This window comes from Hemiscyllium ocellatum, chromosome 1, assembly GCF_020745735.1.
Source record: "Hemiscyllium ocellatum isolate sHemOce1 chromosome 1, sHemOce1.pat.X.cur, whole genome shotgun sequence".
Taxonomy (NCBI): Eukaryota; Metazoa; Chordata; class Chondrichthyes; order Orectolobiformes; family Hemiscylliidae; genus Hemiscyllium; species Hemiscyllium ocellatum.
Window position 1 is genome coordinate 30,847,992 of NC_083401.1, and position 27,953 is coordinate 30,875,944.

Consider the following 27,953-nt stretch of genomic DNA (forward strand, 5'->3'; position numbering starts at 1 on the left):
TATAAAATCCTGAGGGGACTGGACAGACTAGATGTGGGAAGAATATTTCCAATGTTGGGGGGAGTTCAGAATAAGGGGTAAGCCATTCAGGACTGAGATGAGGAATTATTTCTTTACTCAGAGTTGTGAACCTGTGGAATTCTCTCCGACAGAAAGCTGTTGGAGCCAGTTTTTTTTTTAAGATATACTCAAGAGGGAGCAGGTAAAGAGGTCAAGGGGTGTGGAGAGAAGGCAAGAGAGGGATACTGAAATTGCATGATCAGCCATGATCATACTGAATGGTGGTGGAAGCTCAAAGGGCCAAATGGCCTACTCCTGCACCTATTCTCTAGGTTTCTGTGAAACAAGCAAGTCTGAATGGGTAATTTTCAGCTTGGCAAGTTGTGATAAATTGACTCCCACATGGATCACCACTGAGGTCTCAATTATTCACAATTTCTTTCAATGATTTGCATGAAGGAATGGAATGAATAGTTGCTAAATTTGTTATGAAACAAATATACGTGGAAAAGCAAGGTGTGAAGAGGAGAAGAGGATACTACAAAGTCTTCCTCTTTGGCAGGAAGAATAGAAAAGCAGTACATTATTTAGATGGAATGTGTGTGTGCAGGTCTGAGGTGCAAAAGGATGAGAGTGCACAGGTACATGAATCACAAAACGTTAATCTGCAGATACAGTAAGTGATTAGGAAGGCAAATGCAATGCTGGCATTTATTGCAAGGGGAATAATTCATATGCAAGAATGAGTGAGTAAGTGGCTCAGTGTAAATAAACTAACTGAGCGAAACAATGGAAAAGTAAAAAATATACAGACACCTAGTCAGGAAACTGGGCAGATGGCAGCAATAGCCTTTTAGAACGTAGTTAAGCTGGATCCAATACAGGGTTAATGAGCTTCAGGCAGCAAAAGCTAGATTTAAAAAAAAATAACCAACCTGTTCAGATATATTATGACAGACACAGATGGGACTTGTCTTCTGGCTCAGATATAGTGAGATGACCACTGCACCACAAAAGTTAGAACTGCCTCACTAAATACTATCTGGTCTGATTAATGACATTGGAACATTCGGAATTAGGAGTGGGAGTAAGCAATTCAGCCCTCTGAGCCTGCTCCACTATTTAACACGATCACCGGTGATTTTGTCCTGGTCTCAACTCTACAACAGTTCCGTAGTCATCAATCTCTTAATTCCAGATTTTTAAAATCAAATTCAAATTCTACCATCAGCAGTGGTAGGACTGGAACTCCAGTCCCCAGGGTATTACCTGGGTCTCTGAATGAACAGCCTTGGGGTAATACCAGTAGGCCATCACCTCCCCTAAAATGAAGATGCCCAGTGTGAAACATGGACTCTATTTGGTTGAATTGTATGGCCAACTGACTCAAGGAGGAACAACAGGTGCTGCGACTAAGGCATTAGGCAGTCCTCAGGGGAGTGTGAATGATGATAATTAAGTGAATCTGGGTACTATTGAGTAAATGATTTGATATTTGTGACAATATAAGGAGTAGTTTCTGCACCCAAGTCACTGGCTGGGCACACAAGATAAAGAAGAAAGCAGTTAGTGCTAGAGAATCAAAGAAAACAAAATACCAGAAAGGAAGGAAGAAAATTGTAATTCTACCCAAAGGGACAGGAGTTTCTTATTTTCTTACTGCTCTCAACATCGGATTAAAAAGTAATTTTTAGTCACCCTGTTGGGATTTGTTACAATACACTAATTTAGAGAGTGGTTCGTGTGTGGAATGAACTTCCAGAGAATGTGGTGGATGTGAGTACGGTTACAACATTTAAAAGACATTCGGGTAAGTACATGAATAAGAAAGGTGGAGGGATATGATAGGCAGGTAGGACTTTAGTTTGGGATTATAGTCAGCATGGACTGATTGGACCAAAGGGTCTGCTTCCATCTGTACGACTCTGCGACGATCCAGCAGGTCAGACTTGAACCAAGATCTTCTGACCCTGAAGGAGGAATACTACCATTGTACCACAAGACCCTCGAGCACAACTAAAGTAATGCTATGTTGACTTGATTTCTGCAACGTCAACAACAATCAATACTGCGTCTCGTGTGAATGGTTCCACAACCCTGGTCTTTGCTTTCCAGGTGCCACACTTACATGTCCTTGCTTCCAGCACTCTCTGAAGATATTCCAATTGTTCTTGTTGCTCGGATCCTGTAAGCACAGCAAACGGCCACCGCAGTACCAGGTATGCGGGGTGTCAGAGCCAAAAATCAGCACTTTTCCAGGCGCAGCCTTGTGGAACTCTCGGGTATCACCAGTTTTGCTCGCTGCGGTTGATCCATTTCTGGAGGGTTTGTTTTGCACCAGTGAGGCAAAGATGTCATCAAGGAGGTTGGAGGTGGTACTGGATCCTGTATCAGACTAACACAAACATTTAAAGAAAAAAAAACACATCAAAATCTAAACACTCATCTCCTTTTACAGGAACAGCATTGGTTCAACCAAACTTCTACAAACAACGAGAGACCAACTCAACAAAATTTCTCCATAACTTCAGACTAATCATTTCAACAGATGCTTCAAAGACGACTGATGCAGAAGTAGTTGTATGTTGGCTTGGCAGATTCTCAATCATGTTTAATGCATTTAATGGCAAGACTACATTTACTGCTGATCCCAAGTTGCCTTGAAAATATCATAATGAGCCACTTTCTTGAAGCAACTGCATTTTAACTCAAATGTTAATATATCAGGTTAGTTGAGGTTAAAAAGGGAACCATGCAATGGGACTTAATTGATTCCTTGCTTGGATCTATGAAAAAGGAAACCCACTTAACACTGGTGGAAGTGAGGTGTGGGACTCCTCCATAATCTGGGTCTTTGTTTTTCTTCCTTTCTAATCCATTCACAGGCTCAGATGTAGTGAACTCAACTCACAGGTTTGTGTGACACTGAGAACATTGAGACTCCAAAGTGCAACATAGGTCTGGAGCTACAGGTAAGCAGCAATAATTTGTCAGCCTCCCTATAGAATATTAGTGAACTAGTTTGTGAGAGAAGTTAGTGTATTATTTTTCTTTTGTTAATCATATAATTAAATTCAATTTCAAAATTTACTATGCCAGAGTGACAAATGGACTATCGTTAGATTACGAGTCCAAAACCATAATTGCCATATCTGAGAAAAAGACATGGCAATGGTTTAGTGTACTTCCATCACACAATTTAAAACAATTTAAAACTCTAAAACAAATAGGAAAAGCAGTGGTCAGCCAAACAGACAACAATACCCAATGTGGAGAAATGAAGCTTACCTTCCCTGAGCTAGTGGAGAGGAGATTTCTCAATGAGCTGGTTGTGTTGCAGCTACTGGGTGAGAGTGTTAACAAGCTGTTGAATGTTTGCAGCGATGCCAAAGGCTTCGACAAAGTGCTGAAGGAGTCAAACAGGCCAACAGGCTTCGTCTCTTTATTCACCGAAGGCTGCTTTAGGTTTCCTGTAGGAAGGGTGCAGAGTTAATGTAACTAACCATGCAAATGTCAGACTTTTAGTTACGTGGCCAAACTCTGAATTGATTTAGTTTCCGGAGTCAAGTTTTAAATATTTAATTCCAGCAAACTTAAATTAACTGAGCAAAAGCAATTTGATTTTTTGGTGTTTGGATATCCAGAATGTTAAAAGAAAAGTCAAATAGATATTTTGGGAAGCACAGAAAATATACTCTTCTATTTGTTCATGGGACATGGACATCACTGGTTAGGACAGCATTTATCACCCCACCCTCAACTGCCCAGGTGATACAGCTGCATCTGCAACTGTTCTGCTCTACCAACTCCTCAAATTCACCTCCTTAAATGAGAGGTTTAAAGTCCTGGGAAAGAGTGTCTCCTAGCGCTGAACATTAAGTTCTAAAGAAAAGCCCTTGAACTGAAGCATTAGCTTTCTTTGTCTCTCCACAGACTCAGCCAGACCTGCTGAGGATTTGCATCAATTCTACTTTTTTAACCATTGTAAAAATCTGAAGTCTTTTCAAGAATTACTGCTGCAATATCCCACTCCTACCAGTAGAGGATGCAGGTGAGCAATGAGAATTCCCAATCATCAATGTGCCTGATTTTCCACCTTTCCAAAAATGATCCAAGTCAATATTTGCATACAAACTTCAAACCACTGCAGCAATTGGGAGGCAAGTTTCCAAGTCAAACCATTTATTCAACAGACCATCATTTCCAAAATCAAAGTCAGGTGCAAAGCTCAGGCAATTTATGCAGCGAGTGATTACTCTCTTGTAATTCATTCCAGGACTTTAGAAGGTGCTGTAAATTTTATGAGCTGATTGTGCGTTGTTTTTTTTAATGTCAGCATTGGTTCTTACTGCTTTCATTGGCTAGATTATTGAACTGGGACAACACTCATACTAAAATAGTGTTGGGACATAAGTGTAAGCTTATCAAAAATAATTGCAATGATTACAGGAACATTCCTTGATAAGTGCATACACTTTTAGCATTCTAATTCCCGTCTTCAACTGACCTCAAACCCATAACCTATGATGTGGGAAGAAAATTTCAGCAATCATTCTGCTACTTCAGTCATATTCATAGAGTTATACAGCATGGAAACAGACGTTCCGATCCAACACGTTTTTGTCAACCAGACATCCCAATCCAAACTAGTATCATTTGCCAGCACTTGGCCCATGTCCCCCTGCACTCTTCCTATTAATGTACCCATTCAGGTACCTTAAGTGTTATAATTGTACCAGCCTCCACCACTTCCTTTGGCAGCTCATTCCATACATGCACCATCGCAGCATGAAAATCATTACCCCTCAAATCTCTTTTATATCTTTCTCCATCTCCCTTAAAACCCTATGTCCTCCAGTTTTAGACTGCCCTACCCTGGAAAAAAGACCTTGGCTATTCACCCTATCCATACTCCACATGATTTTTATAAAGAATGAGAGAGCATAAGGGAGCACAAGAGGGAGGGAGCGCAGCTCTGGTAACCACGTGATGGGGTGCAAGTGTTTGCACAGGAAAGGAGCAGAAGTCTGTGGAGAGTGTGCTACAGTTCTTGGCAGTGAACTGGATTGACTGGACTTGTAGATCAGAGGGAAGGTGGTGAGGGCTGACGCAACTGAGGCACGTGGAATAGCTAGGTGGACAGGAAGGGGAATTTGGGGTGAGAATTAGAGAAGTTAGAGAGAATTAATGCATATTAGAAGGAAAGATTCCATTTATTCTCTTCCTTGCCTTTAATATCGCCAATACCCATCAGCCATTTGAAGGGAGAGTTCTCTTCCTTTCTCAGCAATGGAGAAGAGACAGGAGCTGCACTGCTGCTGCTGTTCGTCACACTCAGCACGGACTTGCATTCAGAGGCTGGTGGTTTATTACAGGTTGGAGTGTCATTGGAAACCACACTGTTATTTACTTTCTGAAACATAAAAAATATGACATTTTGAATGATTTTTACTGTCTATTCCAAAAGACCACAAAATACAAAAGCAGGCCATTCAGCCCATTTAATCTGTTCTGTCATTCAATGAGATTGCAGCTGATCTGATCCTCAACTCCACTCACTGACCAAAATCCTGTCTATTTGAACTTGAATGCACGTGGCCTCACCAGCCTTCTGTGACAAAGAACTCCACACTCACTATCCTCAGAAGGAATTCCTTCTCCTCAGTCTTCCATGGTGACACCTTACTACAAGGTTATGACCTCTGGTCCAAGACTCCCCCATGGAAGGAAAACAACCTTTAAATATCGTTTCAAACCATCTAAGAAAATTGTATAGTTCAATAAAATCGCCTTTCATTCTTTTAAACATGAGTGAGTCCAAATCCAAATTACTCAACCTCCCCTTATAAGACAGCCCCAAGGGATCAAACCAGTGAACCTTCTCTGGACTGCCTCCAGTGCAGTAGATGGTCCCTTCACCATATTCTAATTGTAGTCTTATTGGTGCCTTGGACAGTTTTAGCAAAACTTCCCAATTTTAATTCAAAGGAAATGGTGTACAAAGGTAAATTTAATTTACCTTCCTGATTACCTGCTGAACTTGGACACCAGTTTTATGTAAAAAGACTTCTAAATCCCTGTGCACCCCCTCTCCATTTAAATAATATTGGTTTCTTCTAATCTCGCAAAACCTGGCTTATCCTCACCACTTGCATTCCGACCTATTTTTGTATCATCCACAAACTTGACTACAGTAAACGCACTTTCTTCATCTCATCATTGATATACATTCCAAATAATTGTGGCCCCAGCACTGACCCCTGGGGCATTCCACTAGCTCAGGTCATCACCCTGAAAATACCCCTCTTACTCAATCTGCCTTCTATTAGTTAGCTCATCCTCCATTCACAGTGGTATACCACCCTCAACACCATGGGTTTGAATCCTAATTAGTAACCTATCATGTGTTACATTATAAATGCCTTCTGGAAGGGGAGGCAACGGCCTAGTGGTATCATCATTGGACTATTAATCCAGAGACCCAGATAATGTTCGCGGGACCCAGGTTCGAATCCTCCCATAGCAGACGGTGGAATTTGAATTCAATTAAAGATCTGAAATTAAAAAGTCTGATGATGACCATAAATCCATTGTCAGTAAAAACCCATCTGGTTTCACTAATGTCCTTACCTTGTCTGGGTTACATATGACTCCAGGCACATAACAATGTAGTTGACTCTTAACTGCCCTCTGGGTAAATATAGATTATCAGTGACACCCTCACCCATGAATGAATTTTTAAAAATTCCAAATGTATTATATCGACTGGTACCCTTTTATCTATCATACTAGATATCTCTTCAGAAGGATCATAATCAAATTTGTCTATTCACGGCTTAAGATACATCTAGAAAACCCCTTTAAAGGGACATTACATGAGGGAATTGGGGGGCGCTTTAGGGACTTCAAAACAACAAGGGGAACAGAGGAAAATTCACATTAACAATGAAAAACTTCAGATTACGTTCATTAGCTGTTTGTCAAACTAGTTTTTAGTACCTCACTCAAAAGCAGCATTTTGTTCTTCACTGAGATAGAGACAACAATTGGAAAACAGAACCCAAGTGAAAGAAGCAGCAAATAAACAATACGCACTATAGGTTCAAACACAGGAGAGTCACTATCCTGTCCAATGCTGCAACAGGTGACTATCTAGTCATCATACCGGGCTGAAACATGGCTCTATTTTGGCAAACTTCATAAAGTCATTCAACAATACAGAAGGGCAGGCCACACAAAGCTGTCCCCTTCAATCTCAACCGCACAAGTCAATATTAAAGAACTACAGGTTCAAGCATACAGGCCCATGCACAAATTAACAAGAATTCAGACAGAAATCAATTAAGAATAAAAACAGTTGAGACTAAATTACTGCTCCATCATGAGGTTGGCGTGAATCTCACTCACTGCTGAAAAAAACCCGATTACTGTGACTTTTACAATAGCAGTTAATTGTATTGTCATTTCTGAGATCTGATTCGGGAGATTATGGATGCATCCCAGAGTCAAGAGCACACAATGTAGGCCGACATCGCTGTGCAATTTGGAAGGAGTAATGCATACCTGACAGCATCAAGGTTCAGAAAGAATTGTGTATTTTTCTACTGCAGTCACTGCTGCAACATGGGAAAGATAGCAACGAAGTTGGCACACAGCAAACTCCAACAACTTGCAGCACGACAACGTGCACAGATGTGAGGGTCATAGTGGACTCCTATCTGTGAAGGCACAGCCGGAGGGTAGATCAAAGGAAATATGGGAAACAGATCTGTAGCCATCTAACATAACAGCCTTAAAGGAGACCTGCACACTGAATTTGCAGAATACTTGCAACTACTGAAATCATAAAACTTCCAATGATTTGTTACATTCTATACCTGATTTTCCTCACTGGTCACAGGAGGCTTAAACAATGGCTTGTTCTTTCTCACAGTACAAGGACAGTTGGCTTTTATGCCCCATCTCCCCCTCGTCGAATGTACAATGTTTCCAATCTGATACAGGGCTGAAACAAAATGGAAAAGACACAAGGATTAAGTAAAGGTCATCTGAATGGATCAACAATATCATCACGAGAACAACCTCAGTTAATCCCTGCATTTAATGCATTCACATAAATTCAGATTGTTGCTAAGCTGCATCAGGTGTGCATACAATTATTTCTGGAAGTCAACAAGCAAAGCCAAGTTACATAAACAGGGCTGTGCCCAGCTGGAATCCAAAAAGCAGCTGGAGTGGTAATGAACTGTGTAATTACACAGTTCAATCATTGACAGGCAAGGTAAAGCTTTATTCACTGGACATGAGCGAGAGACTTACTCAGAAGATTATCTAAAATCTACTGCCAGTTTGTGTGAATATCAAGGCAACTAAAAATGCTGCATTCAACTGGAACTATGTATGGCATTAGAAATACATGCACAGGCTGTATTCTTAAGATCATTTAATATTTCCATTAATTACAGTTTTATATTAGAGCAGACCTTCTGTCCCTCACAAACTAGAGGCTAAACTGTACACTCCGGGAAAGATTAGATTAGATTCCCTACAATGTGTAAACAGTCCACACTGACCGTCCGAAGAACAACCCACTCAGACCCACCTTCCTCTGACCAATGTACCTTAGTACTATGCACAATTTAGCATGGCCAATTCCCCTGACCTGCACATCTTTGGATTGAGGGGGGAAACCGGAGCACCCGGAGACACTGGGCGAATGCGCAAACTCCACACAGACAGTCACCAGAGGCTGGAATCGAACCTGGGACCTTGGCGCTGTGAGGCAGCAGTGCTGATCACTGAGCCATCGTGCTGCCCCTGACAGCAAAATGATTCTCATAGGAACATAGGACACAGGAGCAGGAGTGACCAAACAGTCCATTGAATCTGTTCCAACATTTAATGGCTGGTCTGGCTGTGGTCACAACCCCCACCTTTCTGCCTGACCCCAAAGCCCTTGTCTATCAAAAAATATAGTAAACTCCGTTTTAAATAAATTCAGTCACCCTATCTCCACTATTTTCTCAGCAAGAGCCCAACATCTCAGATGGGGGAAAATAATCACCTCATCTGTCTATCAAGGGAAACAAACTACATCAGTTCTGGTCTCTCTGGCGCCTAACTTACCAAGTTCTCTTGGGATATTCACATGTACACCTCTGATTCTTCTAAACTCCGAAGTGTAACCGCTCAAACTTTCCGCATAAGATAAGCCCTTTGCCTCAGGATTGAGTTCCTAGAATCAGGTCAGTGTAGGAAGCAGGCCATTTGGCCCATCCAGAAAGCAACTCATCCAGACCCATACCCTATCCCTGTAACTCTGCACTTCCCATGGTCAATCCACCAAACCTGCACATGCCCGGACTGTGGAAGGAAACATAGACATAGGGAGAACATGCAAACTCCAAACAGACAGTTGCCAGAGGGTGTTATCAAACCCGGGTCCCTGGCACTGAGGCAGCAGTGCTAACCACTGAGCCACCGTGCTGACCTGAATGAACCTTCTCTGAGCTGTTTCTAATCCAATTAAACATTTTTTTTCCCCCCAAAAAGAACCAAAACTATGCACAACACTCCAGATCTGGACAAATTTAGCATCTGTGGCAGGAAGGAGTGAGGTAGAGGGCAAGGACAGAATACTAGTTTCATGCTTTATTCTTAATTATTAAAAACTTCAGACACATGTTGGATCCCCAAGGCAGATCTTTAAGCCAGCCCCATCCTTACACCCTGCCGCTCAATCCCCAAGAACAACCTCTTTCCCAGTTCTACCCTTCCCAGTGGATCACGACCACTGGACCTTCCCACCCAACTGCAGACTGCTGCCCAGGCCACAGCATATGTCCTGAACTGTGGCACCAGGCAGGTAATGGCATCTTCTGGACTCCCACTCTCAGCTCCATACTGGAGAATCCTGGTCAAAATCCAAACAAATGCATCACTCCACGCTGATGGGATTTGGAGGTGAGACAGTAATAAGGTTCAACAAGGATTCTTATAAATTGCACCCTCAATGCGTGGCTAAACATACTGACGTCTGGAATCATAAACGGCCCCTCATTAAGCTGAAGAAGCTACAGCTTCCACAGGCAAGGGGAGGACTGGATTTCCCAGATTTTAGGAAATATCAGTTAATTCCCTATTAAGCTACATGGCCGATTGCGGGTCAGACAAGACCCAATCAATCTGGCTGGACATCGAAGTTTCTCAAGTAAAATGCCCACTTATTAACCTCTTGTTTTCAGACAGGAGGAAAATCATCAATGTAAAAACCCTATAATACTAAATATAATTAAACCATGGAATATAATGCGGCAAAATGAGGGCCACTCACACAAAACATCCCCCTATATTCCAATAGCGGGAGCATGGGGGTTTCAACCGGGCTTACAGATGCCACTTTTAAACTCTGGATATCCAGGGGCATCTCCTGTTTAGGGGATCTGTTTAAAGAAGGGGTCCTGATGTCTTTTGAACAGCTGCATCAGAAATTTGGATTACCTAAGGTGATCTCTTTCGATACTTCCAAATTCGAGATTACATACAGAAGACGACTACGCTATTAGACAGTCTTTATAAATCAGACAGAGAACGTAGAGTGTTATGGCCAATGGAGGTATCTTCGGTCAGCACTATTTATCATTTATTACATGATGAAGTAGCGGGAGATATGGACAATCTGCTTAAAACATGGGCTCAGGATTTGGGACTGGAAATCTCTATAGAAATGTGGAATGACATTTGGGAAAATGCCAGAAAAATCTCCAGCTGCAACAGAACTCAGGCCATTCAGTTGAAGATACTTCATAGGGCCCATAAAGCACCGGACCAATTGGCAAAATTTAAGGCAGGAGCATCTCCAATGTGTCCCAAATGTAAAATAGAGGTGGGCACTCTTGTACATTGCCTATGGACCTGTCATAAGATCTGTAGATATTGGATTAAAGTAGCAAGTGCTCTGACAGAAATCTTAGGAACGGAAATTAGAGTGGACCCTGGATCTCTCCTTTTCAGCTTTTCGAACTTACCCTCTCTGGGTATGCACGGGAAGAGATTATTTTCTATTCTCTCTTTCTGTGCAAGGAAAAATAATTTGGTAAACTGGGTGGCTGAGAGCACCCCTGGACTTTCGAACTGGCACAGAATCATCATGGAATGTATTCCCTTCGATTTCCTTACAAATATGGTGCACAGGAAGACCACATTATTCCATAAAATATGGCAGCCCTTCTCGAATTACACCAATACAGATATTTCGGCCATCCTAACAAGGGCTTTTATTTAATTGAGATGGCGAACCTGGCTGCTCCGGGGCCCCTTGGGAGAGGAATCCCGCACGAATACGGGTTTTGTTACATTTGATGTTAACACATTCCGAGCATGTATCTCACTACTCAATTCCTGTTTCATCCATCATTTTTTTGCCCCTGAATAATGTAAGAGACTTAATTATACACTCTGGTTAGTTGTAGGTTAGATTAGTAGTTAGTCGAGTTTTGTTTTTTTACCTCTGTATCTCTTTTTTCTGTTATTATTTATTTAAGATTTAATTGTATATTAATGTTAATACTTGTGGTTTTTTTAATTTGTAAACTTGTAGAAATGTTAAATTTTCAATAAAAATATCTATAAAAAAACGCACTGACTGTCTAAGTTATGTTCTGTCACTGCACACACAAAAACTCAAAGGGACTAATTTGTGTGAAGCCTGCATGGGCCTTCTATTTTGTTGCAAATCAAAGGTGTTGGGTTGTGTGTTGAAAACGAAGATCCTGCCTGACCTTTCATAAGATCATTAGAATCAACTCAACCCAACATTACAAGGGGTGATGATCAAACCTTCACATCCTACAGTCCAAAGGAGTTGGTTAGCTCAGCTGGTTGGATTGTTGGTTTGTGATGCAGAGTGATACCCACAGCACAGATTCAATTCCTGCACCAGCTAAAGTTACCATGAAGAGCCCACCTTTCCAATCGCACCATTTACCTGAGGAGTGGTGACCTTCATCTGGTTAAACTCATCTCTAATGGTCAGTGAGGACTATGGTGGATTACCTCTGATTGGGTAACAAGCAACAAGTGCCTTTCTTCTCCTGATTAGTTTTAGCACTAAAATTCCCAGGACAGCAAACTCACGTGAGGCAGGACAATACTTTAAGACCCTGTTGTCTATCACTGATAAATGTCAGATACTAGCTTGACATACTAATGTCATTCAAATGCACAAAACTCAAATTAACTGAAATCTCCCCTTTGTCAGTAAGGAGTGCCCTCTTAAGATTATTGCCCACATAGTTGGCGATGGCAACTGGAAGCCTGTGACCAGTGATTGGTGCTAGGATCCTTGTTGTTTATATACATCGACGACTTGGATGTGATTGTAGACGGTATAATTAGTAAGTCTGCCTGAACATTGGCAGTGTTGTTGATAGAGAGGAGGATGGTCCCATGCTAATCCGATATTGATCAGCTGGCAAACTGGGCAGACGGAACTTAATCCTAATAAGTGCAAGGTGATGCATTATGGGAAGTTTAGTAAGGGCCGGGCATACTCAATGAATGGTTAGTCCCAGGAGTGCACTGAAGAAGAAAGGACCTTGGCGTGCAAGTCCATAGATCCTTGAAAGTGACAGTACTGGTGAACAGGGTGGTGAAGACGGCTTACCAGATGCTTACCTTCATTCGCCCACAGCATAAAGTACAAGAGGAAGGAAGTCTTGTTACAGCTTTATAAAGCTGTGTTTAGGCCATAAATGGAATATGTATGCAGTTCCACTTGCCATTTTATCGGCAGGACAGGAATGCATTGAAGAGGGGGCAGAGGAAATTCACCAGGCTGCTGCCTGAGATGGAAAGTCTCAATTATAAGGAAAGACTGAATAGTCTAGGTATACAAAATTAAGAGGCACTGATGGGAGATAGACCATGAGAGTCTTTTCCCCATGGCAGAGGTAGATGTGTCTGCCATGGGGAAAGACAGAGGACATAAGTTTAAAGTGAAGAGTAAGTCTCTTAGATGGGAAGAGAGGAAAAATGTTTTCACCCAGAGGATTTTAGAAATGTGGAGTGTGCCTGCCTGAGAGGGTGGAGGAAGTAGGTACTCTCAACATTCAAGAAGCATCTGGATGAACACAGGGTGTAGTGGACTTTGGATCAAATTCAGTTGGTGTTTGGTACAGATATTATGGGCCAAAGGGCCTGTTTCTATACTGTATGACAGTCCTGTAAACCCCTCAAAGCTTATACGGACCGAGTGAGTATCCAACAAAACAACCTTCACAATTGTGATTAAACACCCATTTACCTGAACCAGGAATAATCTGCGTCGGCATCAGCTTCTCTGGTTCATGGACGTGGCCGTTAGCACATCTCAACCAAGCAAACATCTCCTCTTTGTAATCTGTGCATAGGGAGGGTGGTGAGGGGGCAGGAGAAAGATGGAAAAATGTTTATTTTAAAATAAAGTGTTCTTTTCTCAACCTCTGTAATAAAGACATTATTTCTCCAATACTATTAGATACAATGCATTCATCTGGTTTATTATTTACCAAATACATATAATGACGTACAAGTTAAAAACAAAGACTAGCTAAAGGCAAGCAGTACGGGCTGTACAAGTGCTTGGACATAGTCAGAGGTCTGTAGCACAACAAAAGGCCCTTCAGCCCATTAAGCTTGCCATGGTCAAAAATATGGCTCTAGAGCAGTGACACTCCTAACACAGCCCATTACATCAGCATCAACACTGACTTCAATGGTCAAGGAGCATTTTAGAACATCTGGGGTCTGCTGCTCCAAGTATCTCCATGATATCCACCCAGTTCACCTGCAAAGATTGAACAAAGCTGGATTATCGGAGGAAATCCTCGGAGCCATCTCACTGCCAAAACACTCGGATCATCAGGGAACTGGACCGAACATTCCAGACATTCAATAAATCACTGCAGTTTGGCCATTGACACAATTAAGAATGTTGTGCCAATGCAGATATATGTGTTCCAGAAGCCTTATCTGATCTCACTGAAGATTTTGGTCGAGTTCATTTCTAGTATCATAGTAAAAGAAGCAGGAGGCGGCCATTTGGCCCATTGAACCTACTTTGCCATTCATTAAGATCATGGCTGATCTATCCATCATCTCAGTTCCTCCTACCTGCATTATCCCCATAACCTTTAATCCCCCTACCATGCAAAAACCCATCCAACTGTGTCTTGAATATATTGGATGAAGCTGCCTGCACTGCTTCCTTGGGCAGAGAATTCCATAGATTCACTACTGTCTGGGAAAAGCAGTTCCTCCTCATCTCTGTCCTAAATCTACTCCCTAACCTTGAGGCCACGTCCCCTCGTCCGAGTCTCACCCACCTGCGGAAACAACTTGCCTGCTTTTATCTTATCTATCCCTTTCATAATTTTATGTTTTTATAAGACCCCCTCTCATTCTTTTAAATCCTAGTGCATACAATTCCAAGTGGCTCAGCCTCTCCTCAGAGGGTAACTCCCCTCATTCTTATTTCCTCAGATTACCTTGCTGTGGATTGGTGGTCTTCATCTTGTAGCAGTCAAGACACACCCCAAAACCACACTTGGGACATACCCAGTGGATGTTGAAGAGGGTTGTCTCGCAGGCATCACACATCTCCCGAATTCCTCGGACCGCACGCTTCCACGCAATTCTTTCTAATGGAGCAAAGAGGCAGAAGTGAACAAGGCCCTTCCCCTGCCTGCACTTTACACTTCAGTGCAGAGAAATTGGAAAATATTTTTAAAATCTAGAAAACAGGAGGATCATCCAACTCAGCACACTGTATCCACTTTCTCCCTTCAATCCCTTTAGCACTGAGGACTATATCTAACTCCTTCTTAAAAACATTCAATGCTTTGGCTGCAACCACATCCTAATGCAGAGAATTCCACATGCTCACCACTCCCTGGGTGAAGAAATTTCTCATCTCATTCCTAAATAACCTACCCCATATCCTTACATTGACTGGTAGTCCAAACTAGGGGTAACATCAGGGAACATCCTTCCTACATATACCCTGTCAGAATTTTACAGATTTCCATAAGACTCTCACCACATCCCAAACTCTAGCGAATCAGAGTTGTACAGCACAGAAACACATCCTTTGGTCCAATCAATCCAAGTTGATCATAATCCCAAACTAAACTAGCCCCACCTGCCTGCGCTTGGCCCATATCCCTCCAAACACTTACTGTTCATGTACTTATCTAAATGTCTTTTAAACGTTGTACTGTACCCACATCTAACACTTCCTCAGGAACTTTATTTCCCACATGAACCAGTATTTAAAAAAATTGCTCAAGCTTTTTAAAAAAAATCTTTCTTCGCCTGCCTCAAAAATACGTCCCATAGTCTTGAAATTCCCTCATCCTAGAGAAAAGACACCTGCAATTCACCTTATCTATACCCCTCAAGCTTTTATAAACCTCTGCAACAGTCACCTCTCAACCACCTATACCCCAGTGAAACGTCCCAGCCTATTTTTATAACTCAAACTCTCCAATCCTGGCGACATTCTGTTAAAGCTCTTCTGAATCCTCTCCAGCTATAATAATATCCTTCCTACAACAGGGCACCATTCTGGTTTAAGCAGCATCTTGGTAAAGGTACCAGTATCTAAAATTGTTGCGATCACTAAGAATGTATGGAATCATGCGGAGGACTGGATTAAAAAAAAATTTTAAACAAGGGTCACAACTAACTCAATGGAAACTAAGACAGACTTTACAGAGAGGATGAAAGAGGATGTCATCATTCCACAATGGAATGGAACTTAAACATGTCAATGATTTGAATAATTGGTTAGAGTGTGTAAAAGTTTGTAAAGAAAAATGTAATATTTAGGGAACTACAAAAAGCGAAGGAATGAAGGAAATGACAAGCTTAAAAAAACTGGCAGATAAAATCAATGTCAGCACGCACAAGATGATGCTTTTTATAAAAATGTAGAATGTGAGAACAAGTAACAAAGAGCCTGTTTAAGTCTTAATGAAATCTCTCAGCATTATGTGCAGCAATGAGACTCCACATTATTGACACATCTTGAACATTTAGGGGACGTGCAACCCGCACTGCATACCAGACAGCACCTCAGTCAATTCAGAGAACAAGAGAAAATTCACACATTCAACTGAGAAGTTGTGGACAGTGGCTTGGTTACTGCTTGGTGCAGAAACATTTTAAACATGCAAGATTAGATTGGCTGGGCAGATAAGGAAACAAAGAGGGAGGGTAAAATGAAGGAGTATGGATATACAAGTATAAGGAGTGCTTGCCTGTGAGAAAGGCAAGCAAGTTTCAATCTTGTAATTCCCACATAGTTCCACCAGACAAGGTTTCATTCATTAATAACTTTGTCGCATGTAGAAAGTTTGGTGTTTGATCTTTTAAACAGATTTGCAGTTGTTATAGGCCAATGATACAAATAAAACAAAACAAATTTAAAAACAAAACTCTTGGCAGAAAGTTTACAAAATTTAAAAATCATGAAAAGAAAATGTCAGAAATGCTTACTGCAAGGCTCCACCAACTTGAGCGCCTCTTTTTCAGACATGACCAATTGGCAGAAGTGGTCTCCAATATTAGCCAGAATATACTTAGAGGTATCCAGGTCCAAACCCTCAATATTAGCATCAGAGGGCATCCACAAGCGTAAGGATTCTGGATCACACTGGTTTGGAGTGAGGAATCCTCCTGCACGAAGCACTCCATGTTTGTTAAAATGCAACCTAAAATGACAGTGTTGTTGAAAAACTTAGAGCTGCTACGTTTCAATGATAGCAAATGGTTTACAATTTGAGCCTGCACACAGTCTCTTTGTGGAAAGAATATTATCTTTGAGTATTGTGAATGTAGGTTATCCTGTACTGAACAAGACAAATACAAGAAATGTCAAATTTCAAACAAACAATCACATCATTTTATTCCCCAAAGAAAAACAAAAATGCTGATTCAGATGGCAAGTCAACTTGGAGGACCAGCGCAGAAACTTAAACTAATGTTCAAAAGGGCTCTTATGGTACTTTGGTGCAATACCCATGACCAGAAGATCTGTGTTCATGCCCTACCTACTCTAAAGCAGTGTCAGAACATGTCTGAACAAGCTGATTAAAAATCTGTGCTGAAAATGTGTTGCTGGAAAAGCGCAGGAGGTCAGACAGCATCCAAGCAGGATGCTGCCTGACCTGCTGCGCTTTTCCAGCAACACATTTTCAGCTCTGATCTCCAGCATCTGCAGACCTCACTTTCTCCTCGATTAAAAATCTGTGTCTTATTATGAAATTGATCATCTTCAACAGGTTGTTAGTGTCATTATTAACACACAGGACTGTTTAGGTCATACTTTCCCATCACAGAGTCACATTCATCACACCTTGGTTAGGTTTTGACTGGTCGAGAACAGCCTGTGCTCTGTCCACCCGGAACAGCTAAAGGACCATGCTCGTTGGATTAGTCAAAGGCTAGGACACATAGTTGATCAGGAGCCTGGGGTGAATACAAATCCCTCAAGATTACTCCAAGGCAATACCTCAGACACGATCAGTCAATCTTAAAATTGAACCAGCACCCTTTCGACCTATAGTACGAATGGTTGTGATCAACATTCTTAGAGACAACCTGGTAAATGCAAGCTTTGGCAACACGTCTCATTTCAGCAACAGTTAGATTCAGTATTACCAAGTGACTGTTTGTAATGTCCAAGCATATTTGGACGAGTTCTCATAGCCCCTTGTGCCATTGTCAGTTCTCTGCAAAGAGCTACTAATTACTTCATCCTCCTACTTTTCCTCAGACAAATAGATCTCCAATTTCCTTGAAAGTTACCACTTATAACAGCCTTTCTTGCAGTGCACTCCACATTATAATCAGATCAGTGCACAATTTTAAGGAATGGCATAGCAGACTCTAGGGATTGAATGGCCTCCTCCTGCTCTTAATTCATAGATTTGTACTTCCGAGTAAAACACTTTCTCATCTACTTGACCCCAAGTGATTTGAGAATCTAATTTTAATATTAAATACTCTAAATGATTAATGATAAAAATGACATTTAATTAGAAGACCAGTGTTCTAAACCTCACATGGAGTAAATAGATGACTTGAGAAGCCAAAGGTGATCATTTTTATTACAAATTTATAGGTTTTAAAATCTTGATTTCTGCAGATAGGTCTTTGCTTGAAAGAATACTACCTGCCATAGCATGCACTCATTACAAGTTACCCTCCCCATTGGTAACACACCACCAACAACAATCCAGTGGATTTAAATGCATCAAAACTATCACTGAAGCCGTTCCCTTGGAATCGTGAGACCAGGCTTTAGCCCAGTGATCATTCTTCATGTGGTCAGGTCAGTTGGCAAAAATAATTTCCACTGAAATCTTTCTGCTCTAAATAGCACTGTGCAGCACATGCAGACACCAATGTATAGTTGGGCTTGCCGTGAAAAACATGCTCTGACCATGCGAGTACAGTGAAGTGACAGAAAACAGATGTTTTGTGCATCTTTCAATCCATTAGAAAATCCAATGCTCACTCACTTCCTGAAGTGGAAGAACCTGCAGAAGACACTGGAATCTGCTTCATCTCTGCGTCGGTGATAACTGGACAAACGACATTCTCTGCACTTGTGTAGGTGAGGAGCAACTTTAATACAGGAGCCGTCTTGCAGAAAGGACTCACCGCTCTGCTGCAAAGCCCGGACTTTCTGAGCATCATTCAGCACAGACTGGGAGGCATCAACTGTAAAATACAGCAACAGCCATGAAAGTAGCAGTTCTATTATACAGCAAACACGCCACTGCACAACCAGAGGTGTTTTATATCCCCAAGCAGCCTTTCAGGCAAATAATGAACAGTGCAAACAGCAAATGATCTACCTGGAAATGCATGGGGCGGCACGGTGACTCAGTGGTTAGCACGGCTGCCTCACAGCGCCACGGACCCGGGTTCAATTCCCACCTCGGGCAACTATCTGTGTGGAGTTTACACATTTTCCCAGTGTCTGTGTGGGTTTCCTCCAGGTGCTCCGGTTTCCTCCCACAGTCCAAACAATGTGCAGGTTAGATGAATTGGTCATGCTTAAACTGCCTGTAGTGTTAGGTGCATTAGTCAGGGTTGAACGTAGGAGAATGGGTCTGGGTGGGTTGCTCTTCAGAGGGTCGGTGTGGACTTGTTGGGCCGCAGGGCCTGTTTCCACACCGCAGGTAATCTAAGTCTGATATATTGCCCCATTCCATGACTGCCCCTACCTCCAGTCAGGAAATGCCAGCTTGTAGCTCCCCAAGGAACTGATGGAGTCTGTCACCCCCATCAACTCACCCCAAACGTACCAGCAATTCATCAGGAGAATGAATTGTGGAAAATCTAGGTCAACTGCAGATCCCTAGTAAACTGTCTGCTGCACAAATGCGTAAACACTTAGGGGTGCTACCTGAATGATTTTAAAGATCAAATCAGAACAAGGGTTACAACAGTTGGGATGATAAGTTAACGAGGGCACCAGGTCAGTAATAAAACCTAGCTTCTATCTTGCTACAAGCCTGCTGCCACTGCATTGTGGGAGAACACTACCATGGGCCTCAGGAACAGCTGATTACTGATGACAAGGAAAATAAACAGCAGGCCTTCCAACACAGTCATTTTAGGTTCAACTGTTTGTCATAAGGGAAATCAGATTTAGCTGTTATACTGCCCCACAAAGTGATAGCTTGTCACAATCTAGATTGTAAGTTCTAATCTTGTGTATATGGGTAGTCACTTGCAAAGTAGACAGGACAGAACAAAGCGATAATGCCAGGATGTTCACATTCTTAAAAGAATGAACCAGCTGCCCAGAATGATGCCTAGGCTCCTAGAGTTATATTACAAGGAGTGGTTACGGTGAAGGGGAGGGGTTTTCAGGACTGACCCAACTGAAACTTTCAGGAAATTAGAAGGAAACCAATTGGATAGATAGAGAGAAACTATTTCCTGTCATTGCAGAGTCTAGAGCGAGAGAACATCTGAAAATGACAACCAGTGCTTTCAGGTTAAAATGTTAGTAATTTTTCAAAAATCAGAAGAAGGTGATTAAAAAACGTTTGGAACACTTCAATGAATGGCAACTGATGCAGAGATTGGCAAATTTGTTATTTGAAAATAATGAAGGATAGACATGGTTGTTTGGCCATGTATCAGCTATCATTCCACTAAATGGCAGATTAGACTTAAGGTACTATTCCATAGGGGCCTCAATGGTGCATCCTGTTCCTACTTATTCAGAGTTGATTTTACCTGACAAAACAAACTACTCACCTCTGCCTCTTCTTTCTTTGAAGACAGTATTTCTCAGCAGCTCACCTCTTTCCCTTCTCTGTTTCGGACTAGGAGACCAGGTCTTGTGGAACGATGAGTTCCTCAAACCCTGTGGGGTCGAGGGCTCAAATCCTAGGTCGGAACTCAGTCCTGATGAACAGCTTAAGTCACTTGTCGTACTTTCTGTGTCGCTTTCACTTCCGTCAACACAGAGTCGGGAATTCACCAGTAAAGCTTTGGCACCGTTTGATTCTGTGTGTTCAGAAAGATCTGAAGGTAGGGCAGCTTGCTGACTACATTTGCTCAGTGCAAAACCACCAGTCGGGTTAAACGTTTGTGACGAATTATTCTGAATACCAACTGCTGCATCTCCCTTCACAGGAAGTGAAGTCTCACGTTTAGAAGGATCAGTCATCAGAATGTTTGTCACCTTCTCCTGATGGAGAGATTTCTCTTTCTCACACTTCTCTGGCTGCCCGTTTCCACAAGTCTGAAATAACGTTCCCAACGGAAGACATGCCATGGTGCGGTTACTGGAAATCCCTGGCCGTGGCCTGCTCTCGTCAAAAACACCAGCGTCTGAATGGTGTCCTGGTGAAGGAGATTTATTCTGACCACCCAAGAATAGCTTTGACAGCCCGGATTCTGAAGAGATGGAGTTAGTGTAGCTGCTACTTACTGGAGGACTCTGCCTTTCACTCAACACTTCCACCATCCTTAAAAAAAAGGAAAAAACTCTCAACCATTCTTCCAAAAAAGAAACACGTGCCTGATGAAATGCACACTGCTCCTTACAGCACAATTTTAGTCATGCGGTGTCAATGATTACATTTCAGGTTATTCCAACAGGCTAACAAACTCAGACAAGGCTGCAGAAATCCACAACAGAGGAGTCCTTGCACACGGATCACAGAAAAACCAGTATCCGAGGTCACCAGGTAACTGAGATGTCAATTGGAATGGTAAAAAATAAAGGAAGTTTGGGCCCCATTATTGAAAGGGAGATAAGAACATAACACCAAAAGAGCAGAGTAGGTCATTCAACTCATTGATTATATTCCACCAATCAATGAGATCATGGCTCATCTGATAACCTTCAACTCCACTTCCTAGCCTTTTTCTATAACCTTCAACTCTCTTATTCAATTAAAATCAGTCACTCTTAGCCCTGAATACAGAAAGACAAAGCCTAAACTTTAGATAATTTCACAAATTCAACATTTGTCTTAAATTTGCAACCCTTTATTCTGACATTGTTCCTTTAGTCTTAGAGTCTCCCCTAAACCCCCCCTTCCCCAGATAACCTCTCTTAACACTGTCCTATACAAGGCAAAGGTGGAACCTGCCAAAAAGATGTTTGGGGGTGGGGGGGGGGGGGGGGGGGGGGGGCTCTGGCTGTGTCGGTGTCGGTGTGCTATTTGGAAACTTACCTCACAAAGGCAGCAGCAGTCTTATTGTTGGTGTCCAGTCCAGCTGCCCCAGAGAGGGGTTGGGGCTGATACTGTTGGATTTTGGGGGGGGGGGGGGGGGGGGGGGGGCTCATGTGCTGCTGCCTCTGAGCTCCAGAGGAAAGGTGCTTAAATCAATTAAGTGAATAATCGACTATCCAAACAAAATAGTTCCCGCCCACCTAGTTTGGATAATCGAGGTTCCTCTGCACTTTGTCTTCGGTAAGGTCCCAAAAAAAAAACTTGTTCAGTATTCCAGTTGTGATCTGGCTAAAACCTTGTATAGTTTTATCAAAACCTCCCTATTTTTATACTCTAATCCCTTTGAAATAAAGGTCAACATTCCATTTGTCTTCCCTATTACCCACAAATCAAAATGTGCAACGGTTGTTTCCCTTTGTGAGTGTCTCGGGCCAAGAGTAAGAAGTTGCCCATTGAATACAGATGGAGGAGTTTTCTTCTCTCGGAGGGCAGTTAATCTGTGGAATTCTTTATCGCACAGGACTGGAGAGGCTGGGTGCTTAAGTAGATTCAAATCGGTGACAGATAAAATTTATAGTCAGTAAAGGAATCAAGGATTATAGGGAAAAGGCAGGCAAGTAGGGTTGAAGATGATCATATCAAACATAAATCGCACTGAATGGCAGAGCAGTCTTGATGGGACAAATGGCCCATTTCTATTCTACATTTTATGATCTTGGGAGTCACAGAAATCAAAGAACATGGAAACAGGCCCTTCAATCCAATACTTCCATGCCAACCAGATAGCCTAAATAAATCTATCCCCTTTGCCAGCATTTGGCCCATATCTTTCTAAACCCTTCCTATTCACATATCCATCCAAATGCCTCTTAAATTATGCAATTGTACCAGCCCCCACCACTTCCTCTGGCAGCTCATTCCATACATGCACCACACTCCGTGAAAAAGTTGCCCCTTAGGTCTCTTTTATATCTTTGCCCTCTCACCTTAAACCTACACCCTCTGGTTTTGAACTCCAGGGAAAAGACCTTGCTTATTTACCCTATCCATGCCCCTTATGATTTTATAAACCTCAGCCTCAGACACTCCAAGGTACAAAAGCCCCAGTCCATCCAGCCTCTCCCCACCTGACACATCCTTGTATCTTATGTTAATTCCCATCAAGAAAGTGAGAATTAAGAGAGTTTAAAGATAGTAATAACCCCAGTGCTGCCGGGTAGAACCCAGCCCCATTTGGAATGGCCAGATGATAATACATCCAGACAGTGCCATCTCTGCCCAGCTCCCTGAAGAGGGGGGAGTTGTGCTCGTGTGCGCCTGGAATCCTGTTTACTCGTATGTCAAAAGAAAAGAACAACGACTGAAAATGAACGTAGGTCTCTCAAGTTCACGTTAGGGGTTCTTTAGAATGGACTAGGCGAAAGTGAGGACTGCTGATGCTGGAGATCACATCAGAGTAACATTGAAGACTGAACTCAAGACAAATCAGCCCCATGTTAAGCACGCATTATACAGGGTGGGAATTCGGAGGTTTAAAACTCAGCTAACTTACCCTTGGGGCACCACTGCAGTGATGGCTGGGGGAGAATTCGCAGGCGGAGGAGTAGTCTGTCTCAAATCTTTCCTTTCAGGCGTTGTAGCAGCACTGCCCAGCAACACGTCACCCAAACTGGAGTGAACAAACTGAGCTGCCCGGATCGTTCGTGAAGCCTACAGCAGGAATAAGGCAATGGGTCAGCAATAACCTAGCAGCAGTTCCACGCAAAGATGCTTCTTTCTTCATTTTGATGCTGCACTGAGTATATCGGGATCCTCAATACCCAAGTAACTGAGCACCCAGAGCAAGTGGAAAACAGTCACACATCATTCATGGAAGAATTGATACATAAACCTTGAAGTATATACAAGGTCATCTAATCCCATCAGCTTCTCCCTGACTATTTTGATGACATTACACACAGTTTCTTCCCCTAAAACAAATATCTACTAAACTTCAGAGAAAGTGGGCTGGGTTTTTACCTTCTGAAGCAGGTAGCTGCCAGCTCAAACTGTTCACCTTTCAACAAAGTGCCTGCATAGACGAGATTTTCATTGTGGACAGTAGGTGATAGCATGGGCTGCAGTGAGGCCAGTAACCCCCACTTTAGATGGTGTTGGACTTTGTGCTGACGACAACAAAAACAGGTAGAAACACAAGTCTCACCACTCTGGCCCTTTTATCATACCACATTTTGTCACCCATGGGTGTTTTGGAGTTAAAGATTAATGTAAAATAAAATGAGGTTTCAGAGCTGAAGGAAGTTTTATTTCAAAGCTTTTTACTGACTGTACAGGACATTGGTTAGGCCACTTGAAATATTGCATGCAATTCTGGTCTCCATCCTATGGGAAGAATGTTGTGAAACTTGAAAGGGTTCAGAAAAGATTTACAAGGATGCTGCCAGGGTTGGAGGATTTGAGCTACAGGGAGATGCTGAACAGGCTGGGGCTGTTTTCTCTGGAGCGTCACAGGCTGAGGGGTGACCTTATAGAGGTTTATAATGGGGGTGGGGGGGGGGGTGTGGAGTTCACAACCAGAGGGTATAGGCTCAAGGTGAGAGGGGAAAGATATAAAAAGGGACAACTTTTTCACACAGAGGGTGATGAGTGTGTGGAATGAACTGCCAGAGCAGCTGGTGGAGGCTGGTAAAATTACAGCATTTAAAAAGACATCTGGATGTGTATAAGAAAAGGAAGGGATGTGCATCAAGGGCTGGCAAATGGGACTAGACTAGGTTAGGTCAGCATGGATGAGTTGGACCAAAAGCTGTACAACTCTAAAACTCTATGACTCATCTATTATTAAGTAAAAAATGAGGTCTGCAGATGCTGGAGATCACAGCTGCAAATGTGTTGCTGGTCAAAGCACAGCAGGTTAGGCAGCATCTCAGGAATAGAGAATTCGACGTTTCGAGCATAAGCCCTTCATCAGGAATATGAAGGGCTTATGCTCGAAACGTCGAATTCTCTATTCCTGAGATGCTGCCTAACCTGCTGTGCTTTGACCAGCAACACATTTGCAGGACTCATCTATTATTGTTTGGGAAAGGTAGGGAACTAGGATGACAGGACAGCCAGCATTGAATTGGCCCAGTTGCCAAAGTTTACCCAACTAAAATATCTAGTCAACCACATGCACAGCATATCTATTTCATACAGATAGGTAAAATGAGCTCCATTCGAGGACGATGACAACGATAATAATAATTCAGCCCCACTAGACTCTGATATTCCACATGAACCTCTTTGTGCCTCTCACCCTCTTCAGTCAGAACTCCCACATTTTATAGGGAACGGGAAATACACTGGGTCAAAAACCAAGCTACCCAACCACACTCGGTGCTCTCTGACCTTCACTGGCTCCCAGTCAAACACCATCTTGATTTTAAAATTCCCATCTTAGTTTTCAATTCCCTCCACGGCCTCACACCCCTCCCCTGCTCCAATCCTCAAAAGACACTTACCAGCCTAATTCAGACCTTGAACATTGTCAATTCTAATTGCTCCAGCATTCGCAGCCATGTGTTCGGCCCCAAGACCTATTTTTCTTCCTTTAACCTCTCCAATTTGCTCTGCCCCTTAAAACCTCCCTTCACAGGGGCTCATTGTCAAATGTTCCTTACAATGTTCTCATGAAGCACACTATATTTATATCCTTCCTTTTTTAGTGTAGCTGCTGTTATGAACCCTACCTCAGCTATCTTAACCCTCTCAATTCTCATTTATCCAATTTCTCTGCATGTATATTTAACTATATTGATCCCAACAACCAGTAGTAATAACAGGTTCCACATGCTGGCCAGCTTTTCTGCAAATATGCTCCTCCTGAATTCACTAGTGGTTCTATTTACAGAAACCTTATATTTACGGCCTCTAGGTTTGTTCTGCTCGACTGGAAACACATTCTCTAAACTATTAGACAAAGCAATGGAAGCAGACTGTTCTGTCTGTCAGGTCTACTCCGTCATTCAACAAGATTGTGCCTTACTGATCATCCTCAACTCCTCTTTCCTGTCTTCCCCAGTGATGGATTCACCATCCTCAGGAAACTCCCCCTCATCTGTAATTTAAATGTGTGACCCCATATGAGAATGTGTCCTTGGATCCGATAAAAGGAAAATAACCTTTCTGCATCTGTCAAGTCCCCTAAGAATCTGTGGGCGTGAAACCAAGTGAATGTTTCAGGTCCAGCGACCCTTCTTCAGAACAGAGTTTTCCCAGCAATTTCTGTTTTCAATTCGGATTTACATCATCCACAGTTCTTTAGTCTTCTCTTGTTCCCGAAGAACTCTGTACTTCTGGCCAGCATTTCTGTCAACTTCAATAAGATCACTTCTCATTCTTCTAAATTCCAGTGAAAACATAAGACACGCCCCTTCATACTCGGGCTCAGCCTATTGAACCTTCTCTAGACCACCTGCAATGCTAGTAGCCAAGTGGGCAATTCCTTAGTCAAGGTGACCAAAACTTTTCACAGTATATGTACTGTGGTCAGACTATAGCCTTGTATAATTTTAGCAAACATCTTCCTGTTAGGATATTCCATTCCCTACCTTCGATTTGCTTTCCCTATTACCTACTGAACTTCGATGCTCATGTTTTGTGATGTATGCACAAGGACTTCCAAATCCTCTGTGCTGTAGCCTTCTGTAGTCTTTCTTCATTTAAATAACATTTGGGTCCTCTACTCTTCCTAAAATGCCTAGCTTCACACATTATATCCCATCTACCAAATTTTTGCCCACATGCACAACCTGTCTATATCCCTCTGTAGACTCTGTCATCCTCAACATTTGTCTTGCCACCTACTTTTGTGTCATCCATAAAGCTTGCCAATAGAACATTCGCTTACTTCATGCAAGTCATTACTACATGTTGTAAATAATTGTGACCCCAGCACTGGTCTATGTATCCTCATCCTATCCAACTCAATGATAATGCTCAGCTTTTCTTTTTCTAGAAAACATCCTCTAGCCTACTGACATATTATTTTAGGTCAGATATTGGTACGTCATTCTTGTCTGCACCTCTTCAGGAGTTTTGTACATTTAGTATTTATAGCCCATCTCTGTATTGTGAATCTGGAGGCACCTGTAGGCTAGACTGGGCAAGGATGGTACACTTCCTTCCCTGAAGGACATTAGTGAACCAGTTAGGTTTTTACAACAGGCAATAGTGGTCACAGACAGCTGGTTTAAAAAGTGAAATAAAGAAAAATAAGCCTTACTTCAGAAGAGCAATTAGCTGTTCCTTTGTTTAACTGCAAAGAACGCTGAGCTTTCAGTGATGGAGCAGAGTCTCGATGGGGTGCTAGAGGTTCAGTCCCTGGCTGGAGTTTATCCTCGACCACCACCGTTCTTCCGTTGTCAGTCGCCCGAGTTGAAAAAATGAGATTAAAACTATTCCAGCTGCCATCAAACCCAAACAAAGACTTTGGCTTTTGAGGATCTGCACTTTTCACATTTTCCATGCCCTCCTTTGTAAGTAGTCTGTTCAGATGGCAGGTTCTGGATTCTATGAACTGCTGCATTTGCACATTATCCTGTCCTGTTAATTTTCCGGGATCAGAGTGGAGTGACTGTTTGTTACTGCACTGATCTTCACTTCGCTCGGTTGCTTCAGTATTCTGCTCTGCCCTGCAGCTCTTGCTCTCAGCCAACGTATCACACTTTGTTCTTTTTATTCTGCTGTCATCATGTCCTTCCATAGATTTTCGTTTCATGCATTCTGTTCTTTTGGAATTACCACCATTTAACATACCTGAAAGCAATTAAGGCAGCAAGATTTTTAATCGATTGTAGATCAGGCATGCAACTTACAATCAATAATTTTCGTAATTCCACGTTTTTACATCTATTTCTACTTCACTCATTTGAAGTAAACTTTTAACTTTGATTAGAGTGACTGCATTTTAAGTCAAAATAAATCAATTGTGTAATCAGCACAATACTACAAAGGATAAACATGGGCTTCCTCCAGCCTATAAAAGGAATTGCCTTATGCATCATATTCACAACTGTTGTACTGACTGAATTATTGCTTTTTTTTAAAAAAAATTGTCCCCCTCCTTCTACCTATATGGTTGAAAAAGTGTCATTGAAAAGTGAAACTGTTCTTACTACATTGACTTCATTGATACCCTGGATGATCAATTACATGGAGATG

General features: G+C 42.1%; 1 protein-coding gene across 1 annotated transcript in view; it reads right to left on the reverse strand.

Moving 5' to 3' along the window:
- LOC132817967 (lysine-specific demethylase 3A-like) overlaps positions 1–27,953 on the reverse strand; it is an 86,476-nt gene that overhangs the window by 34,540 nt on the left and 23,983 nt on the right. The window contains exons 7-17 of the mRNA XM_060828535.1: positions 27,016–27,548; positions 23,302–23,459; positions 20,320–21,035; positions 18,564–18,765; positions 16,537–16,751; positions 14,526–14,678; positions 13,304–13,399; positions 7,878–8,005; positions 5,230–5,413; positions 3,289–3,470; positions 2,129–2,395 (exon numbers count right to left, since the gene is read on the reverse strand). Of these exons, the coding sequence (XP_060684518.1) occupies positions 2,129–2,395; positions 3,289–3,470; positions 5,230–5,413; positions 7,878–8,005; positions 13,304–13,399; positions 14,526–14,678; positions 16,537–16,751; positions 18,564–18,765; positions 20,320–21,035; positions 23,302–23,459; positions 27,016–27,548 (2,834 nt within the window). The remainder of the gene's footprint in view (positions 1–2,128; positions 2,396–3,288; positions 3,471–5,229; positions 5,414–7,877; positions 8,006–13,303; positions 13,400–14,525; positions 14,679–16,536; positions 16,752–18,563; positions 18,766–20,319; positions 21,036–23,301; positions 23,460–27,015; positions 27,549–27,953) is intronic.